The sequence below is a fragment of the Oreochromis aureus genome, linkage group 15 (genome assembly GCF_013358895.1).
Source record: "Oreochromis aureus strain Israel breed Guangdong linkage group 15, ZZ_aureus, whole genome shotgun sequence".
Lineage (NCBI taxonomy): Eukaryota > Metazoa > Chordata > Actinopteri > Cichliformes > Cichlidae > Oreochromis > Oreochromis aureus.
Genome location: NC_052956.1, coordinates 18854905 through 18874714, shown reverse-complemented (window position 1 = coordinate 18874714; position 19810 = coordinate 18854905). Strand labels below are relative to the sequence as shown.

At 38.1% G+C, this 19810-nt stretch overlaps 1 protein-coding gene across 1 annotated transcript in view; it reads left to right on the top strand.

The window, feature by feature from the left end:
• The window catches only part of LOC116328691 (E3 ubiquitin-protein ligase TRIM9), a 62073-nt gene that overhangs the window by 36887 nt on the left and 5376 nt on the right, over window positions 1-19810 (top strand). Inside the window, exons 4-10 of the mRNA XM_039598800.1 lie at window positions 5705-5815; window positions 7668-7821; window positions 12411-12574; window positions 13159-13297; window positions 15510-15634; window positions 15754-15932; window positions 19253-19415. Of these exons, the coding sequence (XP_039454734.1) occupies window positions 5705-5815; window positions 7668-7821; window positions 12411-12574; window positions 13159-13297; window positions 15510-15634; window positions 15754-15932; window positions 19253-19415 (1035 nt within the window). The remainder of the gene's footprint in view (window positions 1-5704; window positions 5816-7667; window positions 7822-12410; window positions 12575-13158; window positions 13298-15509; window positions 15635-15753; window positions 15933-19252; window positions 19416-19810) is intronic.

The following is a 19810-nucleotide window of genomic DNA, read 5'->3' as shown; positions in this document are numbered from 1 at the left end:
TTGTGAACCTTGTGTTAATCTCATCCACATTTTTACTAGGCCTATGCACTCTGGCCACGGCCTTCCTGTTTCTTCCATACATTTTCTAAGCCTCTGTTTTATTGTGCCGTTTGTCCTTTCTACTAGGCCGCACTTTGAGGATGATAAGCACAGTGATATTTGATGTTAAACCCTAGTGCTTCAGAGACTTTGCTGATTACCTCATTGACAAAGTGTGTCCCATTATCTGATCTTATCAGAGTGGGGATGCCATATGTTGGAATAAAATGGTTACATAAGCATTTTGCTACTGAAATGGCACCTGCTTTCTTTACTGGATAGATTTCTGGCCATTTTGAGAATACGTCTATGATCACTAGAGCGTATTTTGAGCCTTGGCATTCATTTAGTTCAATAAAATCCATGTGGATTGTGTGGAAAGGATGGGGTGGTGTGGGAAAATGACCTCTCTTTGGTCTAAGATTCCCTTGTACATTGTGTTTTTGACAAATCATGCATGTTCTGACAAATTCTTTTGCTGAAGTTTCGAAATTTAGAGTGTAAAAGTGTTTTGGAGATTATATCTCCTATCCCTCCTGTTGACGCATGGAGAGTAACTCCATGTGTCACTAAGGCTGTTGTTTTGTGTAGAGATTTTGGAAGTATTGGTTTTCCTTCACAAATCATCAAGTCATCTCTTAGTTTCGCTCCGCATTTCAGCCATTTCTTTTGCTCAGCTGTGGGAGCTGCTTTTTGTTCATCCTTTGTCAGTAAAATTGTTTCCCTTTGTAATTTCATAGTCATTCTTCTGATGTGCTGCACACTTGCAAACTGCTAAATGTCGCATCACATGAGGAGTTTCCTCCCATGTAAATTACTTGTGTTGCATCAATCAAGCAGAAAGCATCTCACAATTTATTGTATTACCAACTAAATTTATTGTCTGGTCACTGCTTGGTCATACCAGACTCTCTCTGTGTCTTTATTTTTCCTTCTCTGTTTTCACAAACGTTTCACCTATTGTCCTGCAAGCTGGAGAGTTAAATGTCAGTAGTGGGTAAATTCAGCAGTTGATAACAAAACTATTAAGTTTTTCCTGTTTTAACACCAATGTGAGATATAGAGGCGCACATATAGTGTGTGCTCTAGTGTAAGCTGCTCTTCATTGTATGTATGTGTGTTAGTAGTGCTTGCTTGCATGGGGCCTCTGGGCCTGTCTCACCCAAAAGGGCATTTTCTTAACAGTTGTGAGATTATTATGCTGTCATATATTACATTATACCTGTAATCAAAAATGAGTGAATCATGATACTGCTGTAGGCCACATCATACTTCTTGTGTAATCAGTATGTAGTTTTAGTTTGCATCACACTTCTTAGTTAAAAGAATGTGAAAATCATTAGATTTATTAGATAGGTTTGTATTATCCTATACTGCTGATTTACTGTGAGTTACACTGTTTCATGACATTTCATACCCGCTGAGTTAAAAAGAGTATTGTGTTCAGAGAGCAGAGGCCTGTCTTTTTTTTTTTTTTTGTGATAGTAAAGAGCCACGGGAGCGTCACCCCACCCCCTTGGTGGAAGCAGAAAAACAGGGAGCCAAGGTCATAACTCAGGCTCACAAAGAGTCAGAAAGAATGTGAATACTTAGTTTTGTGGCTGTGGCGCATTTTGTATAGCTTCTTTTCTTTGTTTAGTAGCTTTCTGCCTTCACCTGAGGGTGTGCCCTAAGCATGTGACTTCAGGTCTCCATAATTGGAGTTTATTTAAAGATAAATAAGATGATTTCATATATTGCTCACAGATCATGCACTAGACGATATGTTGCAGTATTAGCCTGCTTCAACACTTAAACAAAACATCACTCTTTGTTTTATTATTATTATTATTATTATCCTGTCTCAAAACAGAAAATGAAATTGTAGTTGTTCTTGACTGAGAAACACAAAACCTCTCTTTTTTTCTTCTTTTTTTTCAAAACAAGAAACTAAGTTTTAATTTCTCAGCCTTGTCACATAAAACAAAACAGATAACCCAGCTCTCAGCTGGCTCTGGACTTTATCATCATCAAGGACACAAAAAGAAAAAGAAAAAGCTGCTGCCAGAAACAGAGCAGAAGTGTGAGGAAAAAAACTGAGCTCACAGACAGCTGCATGTGTGACCTTTAATATGCAGCTTCTGCTCTAAAAACAAATAAAAATAAAAAAATGTAACTTGCTCATCAGCTTGGTAGTGTCCACATATTTAATTCATTTTATTCAGCTTCTCAAACCTGTAGCTTTAGCTGTTGTATACAGGGTTTGGCTTATTAGTTGTTAGTATAGGTTTGCTCTTCATCTTAACAAAGTCTCATCTAAGATGACAGGTTTACAAGCAGGTCAAGTGTCTCTATGCACCTGATTAGTGTAGTTATTTCCTTATTTTCTTCATCTCCTATATCATTGTACTGACTTTGAGCAAACCTTAAGCTTGAATCAGACTACTTTTAACAATCTTCCACCTCGCATCATAACTGACTGAGATGCCTCTTCCTATTAATAGTATGTCATTATTAATGTTATCATTGTATTGTTTTTCCTTTTTTATAACAGCAATAGTATATTACAATACACTACTTTACTACTAATATACAATAGTATATTAGTTTATATTTTATTATGTATCCATCAAAGGCCTGTGTGAATCTGCAGCTTCACACCTTCCCAAGCTGGAGACATTTTCCTTGGCTGAACAATGACACAGCCTTAATATACCTTATGCATCTCTCTTTTTTATTTGATATATTTTGTGTGAATTATCTAGTTTCACGCATTCTATTCATTCAGCTTGGTTGTCTTCCCAATTTTGTTTCATTGCTTTAATTTAAATTAACCTTAATTTAACCTTTTGTTTATTCCACTTCATTCCTCTTTCCATGCTTTAAAATATTACAACTCTTGTGTATGCTTTGATTTCTTTTTAGCTTCCTTTTCAGTATTTATTTCTGCTTGGAGGGTTTCTTTTAATTTAGTTAATGCGGAGGGGCTACATTTTCCCTCTCACGTGGGACATTTAGTTTTCTTTGGATTTCTCCATCTATATGCACTAATTTGTCCGGCGCCTGGACATTTCTTTTCTAGCCACTGCTCGTCAGCAGTGAGTTTTGTTGCTTTATTTCCCATTTTCTTATTTGTTTTATATGTTTATTTCTACTTATTTTATTTACTTCTTTATGTATTTAGCGCTTAGTAATACACACACACCTGCGGCGCTTTCACTGGCACGAGAACAGAGAGAGGTAGCTGACACGCCCTTCTACTTTCAAGCTATTCTTGAAAGCGGTGTCACCTTTACGTGATAAAACACGACCTTCCTCTCAGTTCACCAGTACTTCAGCGACCAACAGTAAACAAATCAGTGGAATAGTTCAGCCTCCTTATTGTGCTGTAGAAATCAACTTATTCCACCAAAAAAGACAATAAAAGACAGATAGTTTTAACGCGCGTTCACGCTACCAGCCTCTTAAGGCGAGCGTAGTGCTTCCAGCCACTGTGGGCGAGCTAGGCCTATTTTACCCTTTCGGGGAGCTACCAATCACTTATGACGAGCTCAATCTTTATTTTACTGCTTCCAACCCTCTGCGGGCGAGCTGACTACCAGTCCTCAAGACGAGCTTAATGCTTCCAGTCTGTCTTGGACGAGTCTGCTTCCAACCCTCTGCGGGCGAGCTGACTACCAGTCCTCAGGACGAGCTTAATGCTTCCAGTCTGTCTTGGACGAGTCTTAAGTTTCGTTTTCGTTTTTGCGCAAACCTTTATTATCTCAAAGTAGTCTGTCTTACCTTGGCGCTGGTTTCTTCAGATGCACCTGATCAGCCCCCGACGGTGCGGACCACTTGTAAAACGTTGACCAAGACCCGAATTCACGCTCTTGGGTTTTATCACACACCTAGTATGTGAGCTGCCGGCAGACTTCAACGTGGGCTTCTCGCACCGACGGGACCTGGTGAGGTGCTTTCTGTGAGCTGCTTTAAATAGGCTGTCTCATCCGCTTCAAGGACCAAGAAATGTTAAGGAAAATCTCCCAAATAGAAGGCTGCCAAAGTAAAACAGAGACACAGTGAGACAATATAATCAATCACATGTACATGGGGTGAGCGTCTGAAGAGACAGTCACACCAGTACTCTTCTTTATTGCAGGTTATATAGGCATGTAGGTTACACAGCAGACGGAGGCAGTCTCCGCCTGTTCTCAGAATATAGATTGCTTAACTGACAAATGCATATCTTACTAAACATTCTGTCCGTACTATACTAAACGTCTGCTTAAGTGGCATTTTCCGTTGCTCTTTGCACAGGAACTTGTCTTCACAGGCATTTGATAAGCATAGGCAAGGTTTCATGTTTTATCAGGGTGAATCATCATTCAGAGTTTACACAGTTACAAGCAAAGCATATTTGAATAATAAACAAAATCTTTTCACACTGAGCATTTGAGAGAATTTCACAAGTTCACTCTGAAATTAGCAATATTTTTGCTGAACACAACGTAGTTGTAATTCAGTAAAAGGACTAGATGTTACAATGCCTGATAACGCATTGTTTTAAATAAAGAAAATCTTGAGGGATGGCTGTTATGAGGAAAGGCAGCCCAGAAACGTTACCAGCGGCACACATCGTTATACCTCAACTTTTGCTCTTTGTCCCAAGCTAATCAGCCATTTTTTTTTCCTTGGTTAGGTTTAGGGATTAGAGATCTGATCTAGATTATCATATTAAAATTTGGGACACATCGTCAGTAGTGGACCTTGGATTCATCGGGTGTTTCGGCCATTATCACCAGACACCCTCATCCAAGGAGGCCCTGCCAGGGTTGATCAGGCCCCAGAGTGTGTCACTGGTTTACGTTAAATTATTTCTCTTCTTCTGTCTTCTGTTTAGTTTTCTACAGTTTATTTTCTTCTATCTATTCACTGCAACTGAGAAATAATACTAACCTCTAACATTTATGGAGCCGCACTTTTTCAAAGGGATAGAAAAGGTGATAGAGAGAAGTAAGACAAAAGGGACAAAATAGGCGATAGGAGAAAGTTGTGTCTCCATGTGTATCTGCCCTGAGTAAGTCCAGTCCTACAACCAACCAAGATGTGCTTGAGTGTGGCTGGGACACACATAATAATATAAAACCATATTGATGCTAAAGTTGTTAAAGTGAACCCAACAATCGACATGAAGGAATGGACAGACTGCCGGGGGACCTAAATAACTTATATTTGATATATAATTACACAACTAATGATACACCTGAGAAAAGCAGAAAAAACCCCCAAAATTCCAAATAAGGTAACAAGAAAAAACAAACTGACATTAAACAAAATGAGGCACAAATGGAGACAGTCTTGTAGAAATCCCTCATCTTTTAACAAGAAAAACAGTAATGGGGCGAATTGAGTAAGTGAACTCAATCAGGCAATAAGGTTGGAAAGAGAACAAAGGTAGGAAGTTAAAAACAAAACAGAAAGATGAGGAAATAAATTTTTAAAGCAAGAGGATATAACTGAAAGAGAATAAACTCATGCAGGCAGGGGAAGACACTAACAGGGGGCAAAGGAAGGCTCAGGGAAAAGGTCAGTTTGTAAAAGGTCTTTCACTTTTACAAACTGATTGAAACTGCTACAATTAAGCAATTAAACATCTCGGAATAATTGCTTTTAACAACTCATGCATCTGATCTGTTTTGTTCAGGTGGTACGTGACCAGATCACACACTGCACTATGAAGCTACGGCAGACCACCGGCATGATGGAGTACTGTCTAGAAGTCCTCAAAGAGAATGATCCAAGTGGTTTCCTCCAGGTATTTTACACACCTCATGTTTGCGCGTGTGAGACGAGTATGAAGATGAGTATGAAGATGAGCCTTTCACCTATTTGCTTTGTAACTGGGGATGTTACAAAGACACAAAGAACGCAAAAAAACAACAATTTCAGTTCATCATTATCTAAAAACTATTAAACATCTAAAACAACCAAACATCAGCACAAAAACAGCATGTGGCAGAGTACATTCCTTCTTATGCTGAGGCCAGGGGAATTATATTGCTTAAATAAGTAAAGCGCAAGACAAAAACAGTACGAGGTCCTACTCAAGATTAAAAATCAACCCAAATCAAATCTCTTTCTGAGATATTTGGAACCAAAAAATGTAAATGAAGGTAGGAAGGAAGCGTGACACACAGATCCTCTGAGCACATTAGGAGAAATCAGCTTCACAGGGAGCCTCTGATGTTTGTGAAATCGGCACAGCAAAAAACCCCAAAACATGGCGTAGCAGAGGAAGGCGTCAGCACGGAGAACAGCAACAACAACAACAACACCACATGCCTGCCTGCACTTCGGCACCACAGTCACAGCAACATGCATCTTATTTTAATACATTTGCAGCTGATCTATTTTGAATCAACTTTACATGCCTAGTAATCAATAGGTTGACATGCTCAGTAGCTAATAAATAATTATTGATCTTTGTATGTATAGATGGAATGGGGAAAGCTCAGACGTGACCTCCTCAGAAGAAATAAATGTAAATGTTGATTTAAAGGTTTTCTGCAGAAAGCTAAATCATGAAGACTTTTCTAGACCGTCAGATTTTTTTTCATCTTCAAATTTGTCTCGAGTCCCAGCTCATGCAGAGTTTGGGCTTTATATCAAAGTTCACACAACTCTCTCAGGAAACACAAAAGGCTTTATACAACTTTATTTGCATATCTTTAGTAGTATATATCAAAAACGCTATATCTGAATGTGTGAAATCAGGGGGAGGTCCTCTTTGAACTTTGAAATAGAAAAAGTATTCAGTATTTGTGTCACTCATTGTGTCAGCTCATTTTCAATAAAACCTGTCATCCTCTAACCTTGACTAAAAACACATTTAATAATGTTTAATTACATTTCTCGATTCTTACAAATTATTGATTTTAAATAACAAAAACAAAACAACAAAAAACAAACAAAAGTACGATGACAAAAAAGGGCTATTCTATTTTATTCTATTCTATTCTAGTCTATTTTGAAGGAGTTCAAATATGTGATTTTTTTCCAACTTAAACTGGAAAAATAAAGCAATACAGTTACATGAATTATTTCTTCATCTTTGTTCTTGTTGATTTCAGCTGTTTGATCAAAATTCACAATTTTAAATCTTGATTTTTTTTAATTTTTTTTTTTTTTTTTTTTTTACCTTGAGTGGCCTTCATATGCAGTCATAAATGTGCCTTTATGGTAGTAAATAAAAACACACATGATTTCCAGATATTCCAGAAAACAAGCTTCCTTTTTCTTTACCCATTCTGAAGCATAAGTAATGGAAACAATCATGTAATGTATTCACTAGAGGTTGTTTTTTTTCTGTCTTATCCTCAGATCAGGGGTCTAATTCATATCTTTAAATATCTGAACTGCACTAATGTGAGCCTCATTTCACTTGTCAGACACAGTGTATGGAAGCCAGGACAGTCAAATGGAGAATCCACTTTGTATGCAGGGAGGGTATCTGATATTTTCAAGTGTATTTAAAAGTATATAAATATTGAATGAATGTGCTCTCATTTCCAGTGTTTTCTTCATTCTTTACTTCTTACCAGTAAACCATTGCTGAATCTATACTGTGTCTGCATACTTCAACTTGCCCACTGTATGTGTTTGCGTAGATCTCAGATGCTCTGATCAAGCGAGTGACATCGTCTCAAGACCAGTGGGTTAAAGGGGCCCTGGAGCCAAAGGTTGGCCCTGACTTTGACCTCACTCTCAATACCGACTCGCTGCTACAGACCATCCTACAGCTGGACTTCTGCCAGGGCAAAGGTGAGCACACGTTTGGACTTTAAAACCCACTGTACTACTACACCTTAGTCAAATAAAAAAATCTCTTTAGCTGTATATTTAAAAGGAGTACTCCACTTTATAAGGCATGAGTCTCACATGAGAGAAAACTTGAAAAGAATGGTAAAGCTAGTTTAACTAAGATGTATGGACAAGCTCAGAAACCACTCGATATTACATTCCCCATACACACCCAACATAACAGTAGCAAGTGTAAAATGCTGGGAATTTCTCAGTTACTCTGCTTGGAACAACAGATTGATCGACTGATTAACTTTGAATTCAGAATAATTTGTTATTCTGGATTTACCTCTGTAAACCTTTGGCCTTTTATACTTACTTGATGCATCTTAGAGTCCTTGCTTCAAGCAATTCGCTCCTCACTGGAGCTGATGATTGGTTGCTTGTGGAAATACCAGCCTCTGGTTGCCTAGGTAATCATCTAATGTATTTACTACCAGATAATATGTCAATCAGCAGTATCCTGCAGTATCACTGATAGTCTCTTCACTTGCACACCCGTCTCTGGCCACCACATTGCTTCAAATCATCAAGCAGCCTCAATTCTCCTCCCATTGAGATCATATTCCTCACAAAAATCTTACTATATGAATCTTATTGAACAAAACTGTTCCTACACAATGAGGAAAACTGAGCAACAGTTCAGGGTTGTGGCTGAATTTGGAGGCTGACTGCAGATTTTGACCGAATCGCCAGAATACTCATTTTCTTGAGCTGCACATACCTATTGAAGTCCTGGAGTAAAGCTCATTTGTAAGCTTGCCAATGATTTACTTAAAAAGTCTCTATGATTATAGATATATATAAATAATTTTGGCATGCACAAATATACAAAAAACAAAATTCATCTAAAGTCAACAAAATAACATTTAGCTGCTATCGCTGTTTTCTTTTGAGGTTTCTTTAAGTCATACTACAGTGTGCACATCTAATTAGCTATTCATTGGCTGTTGCTACCCAGCAGCCAGTTGGCGCGCATGAGTAAACAGCGTGTTTTATATTCATTCCGCTGCAGTCTCCGAGATTACCCAGATGTATAGTTAATGTATATTAAATATGTAATCACCAATATGCATATTTTATTTGCATACGGCTGCACTGAGGCGGTGAAGATGGGATGTCTTCCCTGTGCAGAAGCAGATTCAACCTGGTTACTTTGCTAGAAAAGCAAATAATGCTGACCGGTCTGTTTTATCAGCTATTAAGAGTACAAAATCCATTAAAACATAAGCAAAATACTCATTTTCATAATGAAGAAATTACATTCAGTGAAGCTCTGTGTGTAATACATTTTATATTCGGTATCATAACTGTGATTATGCACTCTTGTAATGTTATGGTTCATCTTGGGTGACACTTCCAATGAGTTGCAGCAATGTTTTTTGTCCCCAACACAGTCAACTTCCTCGAAAATAAGGACACTAGCTCTTACAGACACGACAAAAACTTAGTGAATTAAACTTAAAAATGTGTCCCGGGTCTTCAGGTCATGGCTTGAGTTGAGTTTTCTCCAATTTGAGCTCCACTCAAACTTGTTAGAAAGCCAGAAAGCTTTGATCAGCTCTCTTTTCTTCTCCAAGACTGGCGATGTGGAATTCAGTTGAATGGTTCCCCTCTCTCACCCATTATCTGGTATGGACTTTAACGACGGACAATTTCATTTTAAGCGTTTGAATTTTAATCTTTGACATACAGAGCACCAACAAAAGGTATGTTTGTACTCAAATATTAAGTTTGTTTAAACCCATATACTGTAAATAAAAGATGCACATAGCCATCATAACATCCTCCACAGGCATAAAGATTCATTAGTTTTTCCTCTTCTGCATCTTTTTTAGCTTTCCTTTTCTTTTCTTGTCTTCACCTCGACTTTTCTTAAAACGAGATGTTAATAGTTGCATGAGAGGGCTGAGTTGAGTAGTTTAGGTTAACAGTAGGGGGCTTGATTAGAAACACAGACCTGTAATTCACTGTCTATTAATTGTATAGGATACTAGTTTGTGGCTAAACAAGCTCAAAGCAAAATGTAATTACTGGAAAAACAGAACAGCTGATTCCTTGTACCAAATGATATCAAACACTCTACAAGGCCTGTCACTTAAAGCAGTCACATCTTTAATTATGCACAGCTTTAAAGCTACGTCCACGCATAGCTTTGGAGCAAAGTGATTCGTTCCTCACTCATCTCTTTGAAGCTGACAGCTGATTGCTCACGGACATTCCTGGCTCTGGTTGCCTAGGTAACCTTCTAATGTATTTTGCAGTAGTTTCTGTGTGATAACCAGGAAACAGGGCTAAGAACTACAAAACTGCCTTTTTACATTTTTGGAATTACATATTAAAAAACTATTAAAGCGAACTTCATAGGCTTTAAAATGTGACAAATATTACTATGAAATGTAGTAGAAACATTACCGCACATGTTTTCATATAATAAGCCGCAATATTAAACATACTGGAGAAATATTATAGGATTATACTGTTATACTGTTATAATAATATAGCAGCTAGCTGCTCAGCTGCACTGGAAATAATGTAACTTTGCACCTACGGTAAAAATACACAGCATAAAAAACGTAGAACAAGCACAAACTAACAAACAAATGTGTGCACAGTGAATGCAGTCATAACGTGTTTTTAGTGCTCAAGCAAGCTGAGCTTCCAACTTATTACCCCACGATTACCAAATTATTATCTAGCTATAAAAGTGCTACCTAAAAACATAATCTTTTGTCTTATCACTACACAAATACTACCTAAACCTACAAAATATTACACAAAATAATGCAACACAAAAAGGACAACAAAACCTTCAAGTTTGTGCTTTACGAACGATTTTTATGTTTATCAATGATAATTATCGGACCTTTAGTTATTATTACCGTGACAAATAAGTGTATGATTGATACACTACACTTCTGGTCGTCCTTTTTACTTCTTTAGAGAACACTGACTTAAATCAACATCATATTTCCAGATGTACAGGAGAATCCAAAATTGAAACAAATGCAGGAAGCAGGCAGTGGTGAGGCTGAGATGGAGACAGAGAGCCCAGGAGGTATTTCAGAGACTCTATTTTTCACTGTAAATCTCTGTTTCCCTTCCTTGCATATATTTTGTCACTCCTGCCTCATTCCTTAGCCCCGATAGCTCTCACGGCCACTCTGGTTGGAAACTCACTGGTCTTTTTGTCCCACAGTGTTTCTCTGGTGTTTTCCCTTTGCATGTTGTTTTTCAGCTCTTCTGCAGTAAACGACACTGATCTGCTGAACAGTTCTGCACAAAGATCTTTGTTTCCTGCGATAATTTTGTTTCACATGTTACTAATGACACATATATTAAAAAATAATGATGCATGAATTAAACTGTGGCAATGCAAATCATAGGGAGTAAGTATATACTGAGGAAATTTGTAGTAAACATGATCCTCTAAACATTTTGTTTTCACATATTCAATCTTGCTCGATAGCTATAGACTGATCAGCCGCAACATTAGAATCTGCTTCAATCCATCAACATGTGGGACTTCTGCAGGTGTCCGTTGGTCTCTGCGATCAGGTAGCAGATCATTTGCCTCCTGGAGGTTGCGGGTGGGGCATCTGTGGATCAGGCTATCTCTGGTACATCCTGTAGATTCATGTTTGCATTAGTATCTGGGGAGTTTGAAGGATAAGTTAATGTTAATGACATGAAACCACATTTCTGCAGCAGAACATTGCAGTTTAAAGAGATGGCCATTATTAATTACTTTACATACTCTGTATTTTTGATGTTGTGGCTGATCTCCATATAATAAGTCATAGATTCAAATATGTAATATCAACAAAACGTGCATCTCCTATACTGTCCGCCATGACTGCTGCCTTCCCCTGTGTTTTCCGTACTCTTATATATTTATCAGATAAGTTCCTGTAAATGAAAAAGTGAATAAAGATTAATTGATTTTTTTTAATCTTATCTTATTTTATTGTTTGTATGTTTGTTTCTCCTTTTGGAATTCACTTTTCACCTTTTTATACAAGGGTTAGACTGATATGTTGCTTTCCCTCTGATTTTATGCAGATTTTATGCAGTAATTATGCCTTGCTTTCATCAGTCTGGCCATTGGTGGGGAGCCGATGTCTCATACTTTCTTACCACCTTTGCTGATTTATTTATAACTATCAAACTACAAGTCAGCCTTCAAAGCTCATATCAATCTAACCCAGTGCATCCCTACCACTACTCTACCCTTTAAGTGTATATAGAGTCCTCACTAGGTCCAGTTTAAGCCCTTAATAATTCCCAGATGTTACCCTGTAAATGAACCCAGAGCTCTTTCACCTTTAAGGCTCTTTTTTAAATCTCCCACCAGATTGTCATTAAAGCTCCTTTTTCTCTTCATTCAGTCTGTTTAAAGGCAACCCGCCAGATGACAGCATCCCTGTATGTCTTCCTCTCTTCATCCTTTCACACTTTCACGTCTCCCTCCTTGTATCTCTTCTTTGTCCCAATCCCTCTCATTCATTGATTGCAAAATTTAAATTGCATCCATCCATCTCTCTACACAGTGGAGCCTAGACCCTCAGTGCCTCCAGCTCCTCTCCTGCAGCTGGAGAAGTGCTGCACAAGGAATAACAGCGCCACCCTGGCCTGGAGGATAACTATGCCCACCATCAACCCCATCGAGGGCTACATCCTGGAGCTGGATGATGGCAATGGAGGACAGTACAGGGTGAGTACTGTTTGTTAAACAAAAGATTTACACTAATAGTGTTTCCCACAGAATTACTCTGTATCGTGGTAGTAATGAGGCACAGGTCATATGTGTGCACCCAAAAGAAATGCATATATTTTTTTATATGTGGAAATAGATAATAAAAAATAAGCAGTTGTGTCTCCAGTAAGGTTCTGGACAAGGACAAGAGAATAAAGACAGCTGAATTACACCAAGAACCATAACAGCAGCAACTTGAACTTGTTTCTCAATGTTATCTCTGAAGGTTGAAAAAGATTCGTGGGCAGTATGCCTAAGAAATTTCTGTTTTTGGAAAACTGTGAAAATAACTAATCAATTTGAAACTCAGAAAATGATGTTCAGTAGCTCTCCTTGTTTAGTTATTAGTCCTCCAAATGATGCTCATATCTGACAAAGGACAGATAATACTCTTTATATGTGTAAGTATATGAGTCATCATCAAGCATGCATTAAAAGTGCTAGAGAACTTGACCTCTTCACTAATCCTTGAGCATATACTGCCTCAACTTGCATTTCAAATGATGCTGAGTTTGTGTGTGCGTGTTTGTGTGTGCCCCCAGGAGGTATATGTGGGGAAGGAAACAGTGTGTACAGTGGATGGCCTTCATTTCAACAGTTCCTACAACGCAAGGGTGAAAGCTTATAATTCCATTGGAGTGGGTCCATACAGCAAGACAGTCATGCTCAAGACTTCTGATGGTACGTGGTGTGTGCTGGAACTGGCTTAGCTTCCAGCATGACAGATGGACTCTTTGTCTGCCTTACTTTCAATTCTGCTCTTTTGGCTGTCTTGATTTCATTATAATTTTTTACCCAAAGGATTTTTTTGTCTGCGATCTTCTTTGTAAAACAGGTTTCATGATGTAATTTCATCTGACCTATGTAACTGTGAACAGAAAAGCCTCTTTTACATAGAGAAGGAGATGTTTTTTTAAATTTTGTTTTGGGAGAAGGCAGGAGAAAGGTAGGTAGAAGATTTTGAAGAGGGTGAAGGGAATACACTGGACAGGAACAGCAGACAAAGAAAGGGGAAGAAAAGAGGAAGGGGATGGAAAAAAGCTGAAGTAGTGTACGAACAGGTTTGAGTAGACAGTAAATAAAAGGCACAAACAAGAAGAAAAGAGAAGGAAAGAAAAGGAGATCAAAGGAGTGGTTAAGTAAGAAAAAGAAAGGGGGCAATGGAAAAAGAGGATAAAGGTAAAACTGTATAGAGATGCAAAGGAAAAAGAGGAAAAGGAAGTAAAAAACAAATAACTGCAAAGGGAGAAAAAACAGAAAATACAGCTGGAGAAGAAAGGAAAGAACGAGATTAAGGACTCAGAGAAAGAGGAGGTGAAAGAAGAAAAAAAGAAACACTTACTGTGTAACAGCAGAGCAATGCGGGTGGAGATTTTTTCAATACACAAACACACAAACAGTGTCTCTGAACCAGCCACAACAATAATGGGCATTAGAGTCTGTTTTCTGATTGATAACTGTTTATCCCACCCGCCCTCTTTTTATTCTTCTCTGTCATCGTTCTTCTTCCTGCCTACTCTGCCTCTTTCTCCCTCCCCTTCTCCTCCTCTTCCTCTCCTCTCTCTCTTTGAGGATTGTACCGCAGCTACACCGAGAAAGAAAACTGCGGCGACGTGACTCTTGTTGAGCAGACAGCAATGGCTGCAAACAAAAACATTGCATCTGTGTAGTGTGACAGTAAAAATCTCACGTGCAAGCACTTTTTTAATAATGCATTGGTAGTTGATTAAACATTTCCAGTCTCAGGCCTGCACTTTACATGTGTACAAAGATTTCTAAGGTCACATTCATTATAAAAGAATCTTTTTTGTGATTATTTGATGGTGTGATTACATTTATAGTCTTGTTTTTATCAGCCAGAGATGAAAATATCCCTTGCTGAGTTAAGTTGAAGTTGTATTTATGTGTATGCCTTGAGCTTGTTAAAAGTATTTAGATGATTTAAAAAAAATCAGTCACAGCAATTAAACTAGTTTGACTTTTCAGACCACGCAATGCTCGGAGAAAGTGTAACAGACTCAAGTATGGCTCATTTGGAAGATGCTTGTAAAAAGCCTCTACTGTCTAAAGAGAATATTGTAGCACAGCTTAGGTTTTGAACTGAACAAACCACAAGACTTCTCGAACAATGTCCTTTGAATGCACAGCACCATGTTTGGAGAAAGTCAAACACAGTGGTGGAGGGGTGATTTTGGGGGTTTGTTTTGCACCCACAGGACCTCCGCACCTAGCAGTCATTGAGTCACCCTTAAACTCCTCTATACTCCTCTGATGCCAAAGTATTTTAAAGTCAGATGTGATCATGTTTGTAAGAACAATCAAACTGGTTCATGCAACAGGAAAATTATCCAGCAAATCTACAATGAATAGCTGAAATAGAAAAGAATCAATATGCTACAATGGCACAGTCAAAGTGTGCCATTGTAGCATATTGATCAACCTGACAGAAATGCTGTTTTGGGACCTTAAGAGAGCTGTGCATTAGTAAATGACATCAAACCTTAACGAAATGAAGCAAAGCTATATAGCAAATATGGCTATAATGATGTAAGACACTGAAAGTTATAAAGAAAACAATTACTTCAAGTTATTTCTCCTAAAGGTGGTTCTGTGAGCTTTGAATCATGGGGTTTTTCACAGGACTGTATAGGCCCTTTAATCCTGTGAAAAAGAAAGCATGGCCCTTCTAGAATCAGTGATATAATTATTGGTTTTATTGTAGGTGTGGGTAGGTATATTTACCCAGTAAGGTTCACTTTGGATGAGCAGTTTTTAAAATTATTTTAATAAGATGGAGAATACAACACGTGACTAAATTTAGTGTGAATGTTAGTACAGACTTACAGAATTTCCAAAGACTATTAGCAGGCTAACTGTTGTGTCCTTCTTACAGTGGCTTGGTTCACCTTTGACCCCACCTCAGCTCATCGGGACATTGTTCTGACTAATGACAACCAGACAGTTAGCTGTAACAGCTATGATGACCGTGTGGTGCTGGGGACAGCTGCTTTCTCCAAGGTGAAGCGTATACAGATATTTTCTGTTTAAATTTGACAGTGATTAGCCTTTTTTTTGTTGATTTTTGGTTACAGAGGTTATATACGATTTATTTTTTTTTATCCCATATTGAATCTCAGGGCATTCACTATTGGGAGGTCAGCATTGATCGCTATGACAACCACCCAGATCCTGCGTTTGGCATAGCAAGGATCAACACCATGAAGGACATGATGCTGGGGAAAGATGACAAAGCCTGGGCCATGTATGTGGACAACAACCGCTCCTGGTTCATGCACAACAACTCCCACACCAACAGGTAGGTGCTTGGGGAGCAACAACACCACCAACAGTTTTTAGTGATAACTTTTAAAATTTTACCACTGTTCCCTACCCTACCATGTTGTATAATACTGCCATAAAATACATATCATATTTAAAAAATAGGAACAATTAAGAGATTCCAGCTGCAGGTTTTCAAGAAGACATCCCAAACTGATATCCTGCAGGATCCAGAGGCTCATATCATTCAAATGCAAAGAGAACTGACTTTCAGTAAATTAGAAGACTAATTTAAGATTCTTTTTAAAAAATATATAATTTAGTATCAGTTTCCAATAATGGTTACCTTCCAATACAGTTCCTGAGTTCAATTCTTTTAGATTTGCCTTTCATCCTCGTGTCCTTGTGAATCTTAGGTCTGTTTTCACCTTCTATTTCGAGATTCCTTGTAGATCAGAAGTCCACTTCCGTGCATGAGCACTCTGAGATTTTATCATGGACATCAAATCTCTTCAGTGGCTTTTGTTGTCAAAATGATCTTTTTGTCGAAGAACATCACTTCTGGTGGGGGTTCGTTCTCCAGCTACAACCCAGTGTTTGCATATCAGGTCTTTCTTAAGAGCGTGCACTGTGAATTATTCCTCAAGGTCAGACTGTCAATGGAGACTTGCGAATTGAGTAACAGCCTGAGGCTTCTGTGAGAGAACACTTGGTGGAAATAAGCTGAAATGTGGTGCAGGCAAGAATGAAAGGAAAGGTTTACCTGGGATGTGAGGTTTGGACATGGTGGCACTAACATAAAGACAGGAGGTAGCAGAGTTTAAGTATCTAAGATTAGAGAACGGGCAAGATTAGAGGACCAGGTCAGGTCGAGTATTTTGATGACACAGTTTGAGAGGCAAGGCTGAGATGGTTTGGACATGTGCAGAGGAGGAAAAGAAGAAGATCACACAGAAGATTTTTGGTTGGAGTGAAGGAGGACACTACAGGTAGGTTTGTGTGACAGAAGAGGATGCTAGAGATAGAGACAGATGATCCACTATGTTGATCCATAAAGAGAACAGCAAAAAGATGAGGAAAATTGGCACATGCAATTATGAAGACAATTCATGCTCTGCAGATTTGGGACTTTCTTTCTTTGCCCCAAAAATTTAAGTCAAGTAGAAGAGCTCCATTTGACACACTAGAAGAGATCCAGTGTGTATCACAGACACATAAGTGGTTAGAATGGGAGCTTCAGGGAGCAGTCGACAACTTGTAGTCATGCTGAAAGGATTTCAGCGATGCCCAGGGACAGATTGTTGAAGGGAACATCAGGAAAACTAAAAAAGACATTGACAGCTTTTACAGACTTTCACTATTATCACGCTGGTTTTCCACGCTGTAGTTATTTAATACAAGGAACAAAAGAAAAATCTTGAAATTTTAAAATTTGTTTTGTTTTGTCAAACTACAAAGTTAAAATTGAATATATTACTCATGCTGTGTGAACAACTCATAGGCTGCTAGGTTGTAAACATCCCCGTTCCTGCGGCAAAGCTTTCATGGGGTTTTCAGCTCTTTCATCGACCCCTCTAAAGGATTGTTGTAGCACTTTCTTTCTTGGAAGAAGCTGTTCATAACATTAATGGCTTTAACATGTGTACCTGCAGACTGGATAGTATAATATGAAATCAGTAGTTTACGTCCCTTCATTAGGAATTTTCTGTAACATCCTTCAAGCCCTCGAATATTTAATAAACCATTAATTAGAAGGTACAACTAAATCTGAGTGCAGTGATGCTGGGATTTAATTTGTTCTATTTTTGCTGGTGAAGCTTTTAATCCTTTAATGATAATCCCACTACGGTGATTCACGAAGAGAAGGAGAAATACCTGCTCTTTAATTTTTTTATAACATGGCAACCCCAAGGTTGTTATTATTAATATATCATTCCTAATGTACTATAATGTATTATTACTGTAGCTATACTGCTGTTTCTTTTACTATAAAATATGATTCAATTAGTTTGTAACATTAACAAACTTGTTAAATCTTGTCTTACTAGAAAGCAGCACTCATAATTCTAACTAATTCATGAGCAACTTTTGTCATTGAGTAAAACAACAGGAGACAGGGCCTCTGTAAAGTGTTTCCCTTATGCATTCATCATTCTGTCTTGTGCATTAAGTCTCATACTTCTAAGAGGTTTGGAAGCTATAACCATAGATACACACGATGACAGAGAAACCCGAAGGCTCATACAATACTAACAGACTAACAAACACACAGGGGAGCTGTATAGGATGGCTGCAGGCTGCAGGAAACATCAAAACATGCATCTGCACCGTCTCTCTGTCTGCTTCACAAGGAAGCCATCAAACTCTCATTAAAGATTTATTCATGAAAAATATCTGCTCTCTTGACTTGTCAGTTCTCTACCTACCTTTCATGTCATTCATCGTGTTGTGTCGGAGCTTCATTTTTGACTTCTTAATCTCACATTGATTTCTTTATCTGTTAGTGCCCTGACAGCCTAATCCTGATGAGTGTCTGCATTTCTATAAGTTTAGAGACATTTGTTTAGCTCTTAGCAAAAACGCAAGCTTTGTGGTTAAAACACAATTTTTTGGAGCACAGGTTTTGCTATAGATCATTTGCATTAAGTCACTTCTTAAAACACAGAACAGAGAGATTGCGTGTTAGACAAAAACAGCAGAAGTTTAATTTCAAATACATTTGATATGTGAAATAATTCATTCAACAGCTACTGAGCCAGTTCTAACTTTGATGTATGAGTTACAGCAGTCTTTGTTTTTTAAAAAAATGTACAATATTAAGATAAATGTTGCCATTTGATGCACTGTACCAGAAAGAGTTAGCTTAAAGCTAATTTATATCTGCAGTCCCCTGGTAGGTTCCATGCAGAAGACGCCAACAAATGTCACATAAAACACACAAAATATGAATACAAGAGTGATCCGATTTTTTAAAACTTTAACTAATTTAACATACACGTAGTTTAAAGTACCATAAACCAAAAATAAATAAATAAATAATTAATTAATAAACACATTCACCATCCTGTTCACTCTGCTGCCATTTGGCAAGAAATACAAAAGAACCTGTTGCTGCATCACCAGACTTCAGAGTGCTGTCTTTAAACAAGCTGTGAATGAATTAAAGGACTCTTCGGTGACCAAGTTTTGTAATCATTCTTTTATATGTATTTGTCTTTTCTTGCAGCATGACACAACTACAGTCATATTTGTCTTGTGTTACCTTCCATGTGAAACTCAACCTACTATAAAATCTGTACATTTATGGCACATATACATAACAAAATTGACTAGTTTTGTGTGTGTGGGTGTGTGTAGGGCAGAAGGAGGCATCACTAAGGGCTCGACTGTGGGTGTCCTGCTGGATCTGACTAAACGCACACTGACCTTCTACATCAACAAGGAACAGCATGGCCCAACTGCCTTTGAGAACCTGGACGGGGTCTTTGTGCCCGCCGTCAGCCTCAACAGAAACGTGCAGGTCTGTGTGTGTTAAAGTGCCATGTTTAACAGCAATGGAAAATAACCAGCTCCCTGATGGGCTGCCTTGATTGGTGACCTCGGTAAAGTGTTTACTGCAAAATAACTCAATGAAAAAAGAAGAGGAATTAAATTCAAGAATAGCAAGGAAAAATGGCTCCCCGAGGAGAGATTCTGTACACTGATGTGATGGTTTAACACAAACACGCATTTACTTCAAAGCAACCAAGTTGCAACTACATTACTGTAAAATTCAGATGAAATATAGTTTATATTTATGCAGTTTATGAGACATTTTAGCAAGTAAAATCAGAATTACCAGTCCAATCCATTTGAATTCCTCAAACAGATATTGGTCATTGATATGTTCCTCTACATTCACATGTTAATTGAGTA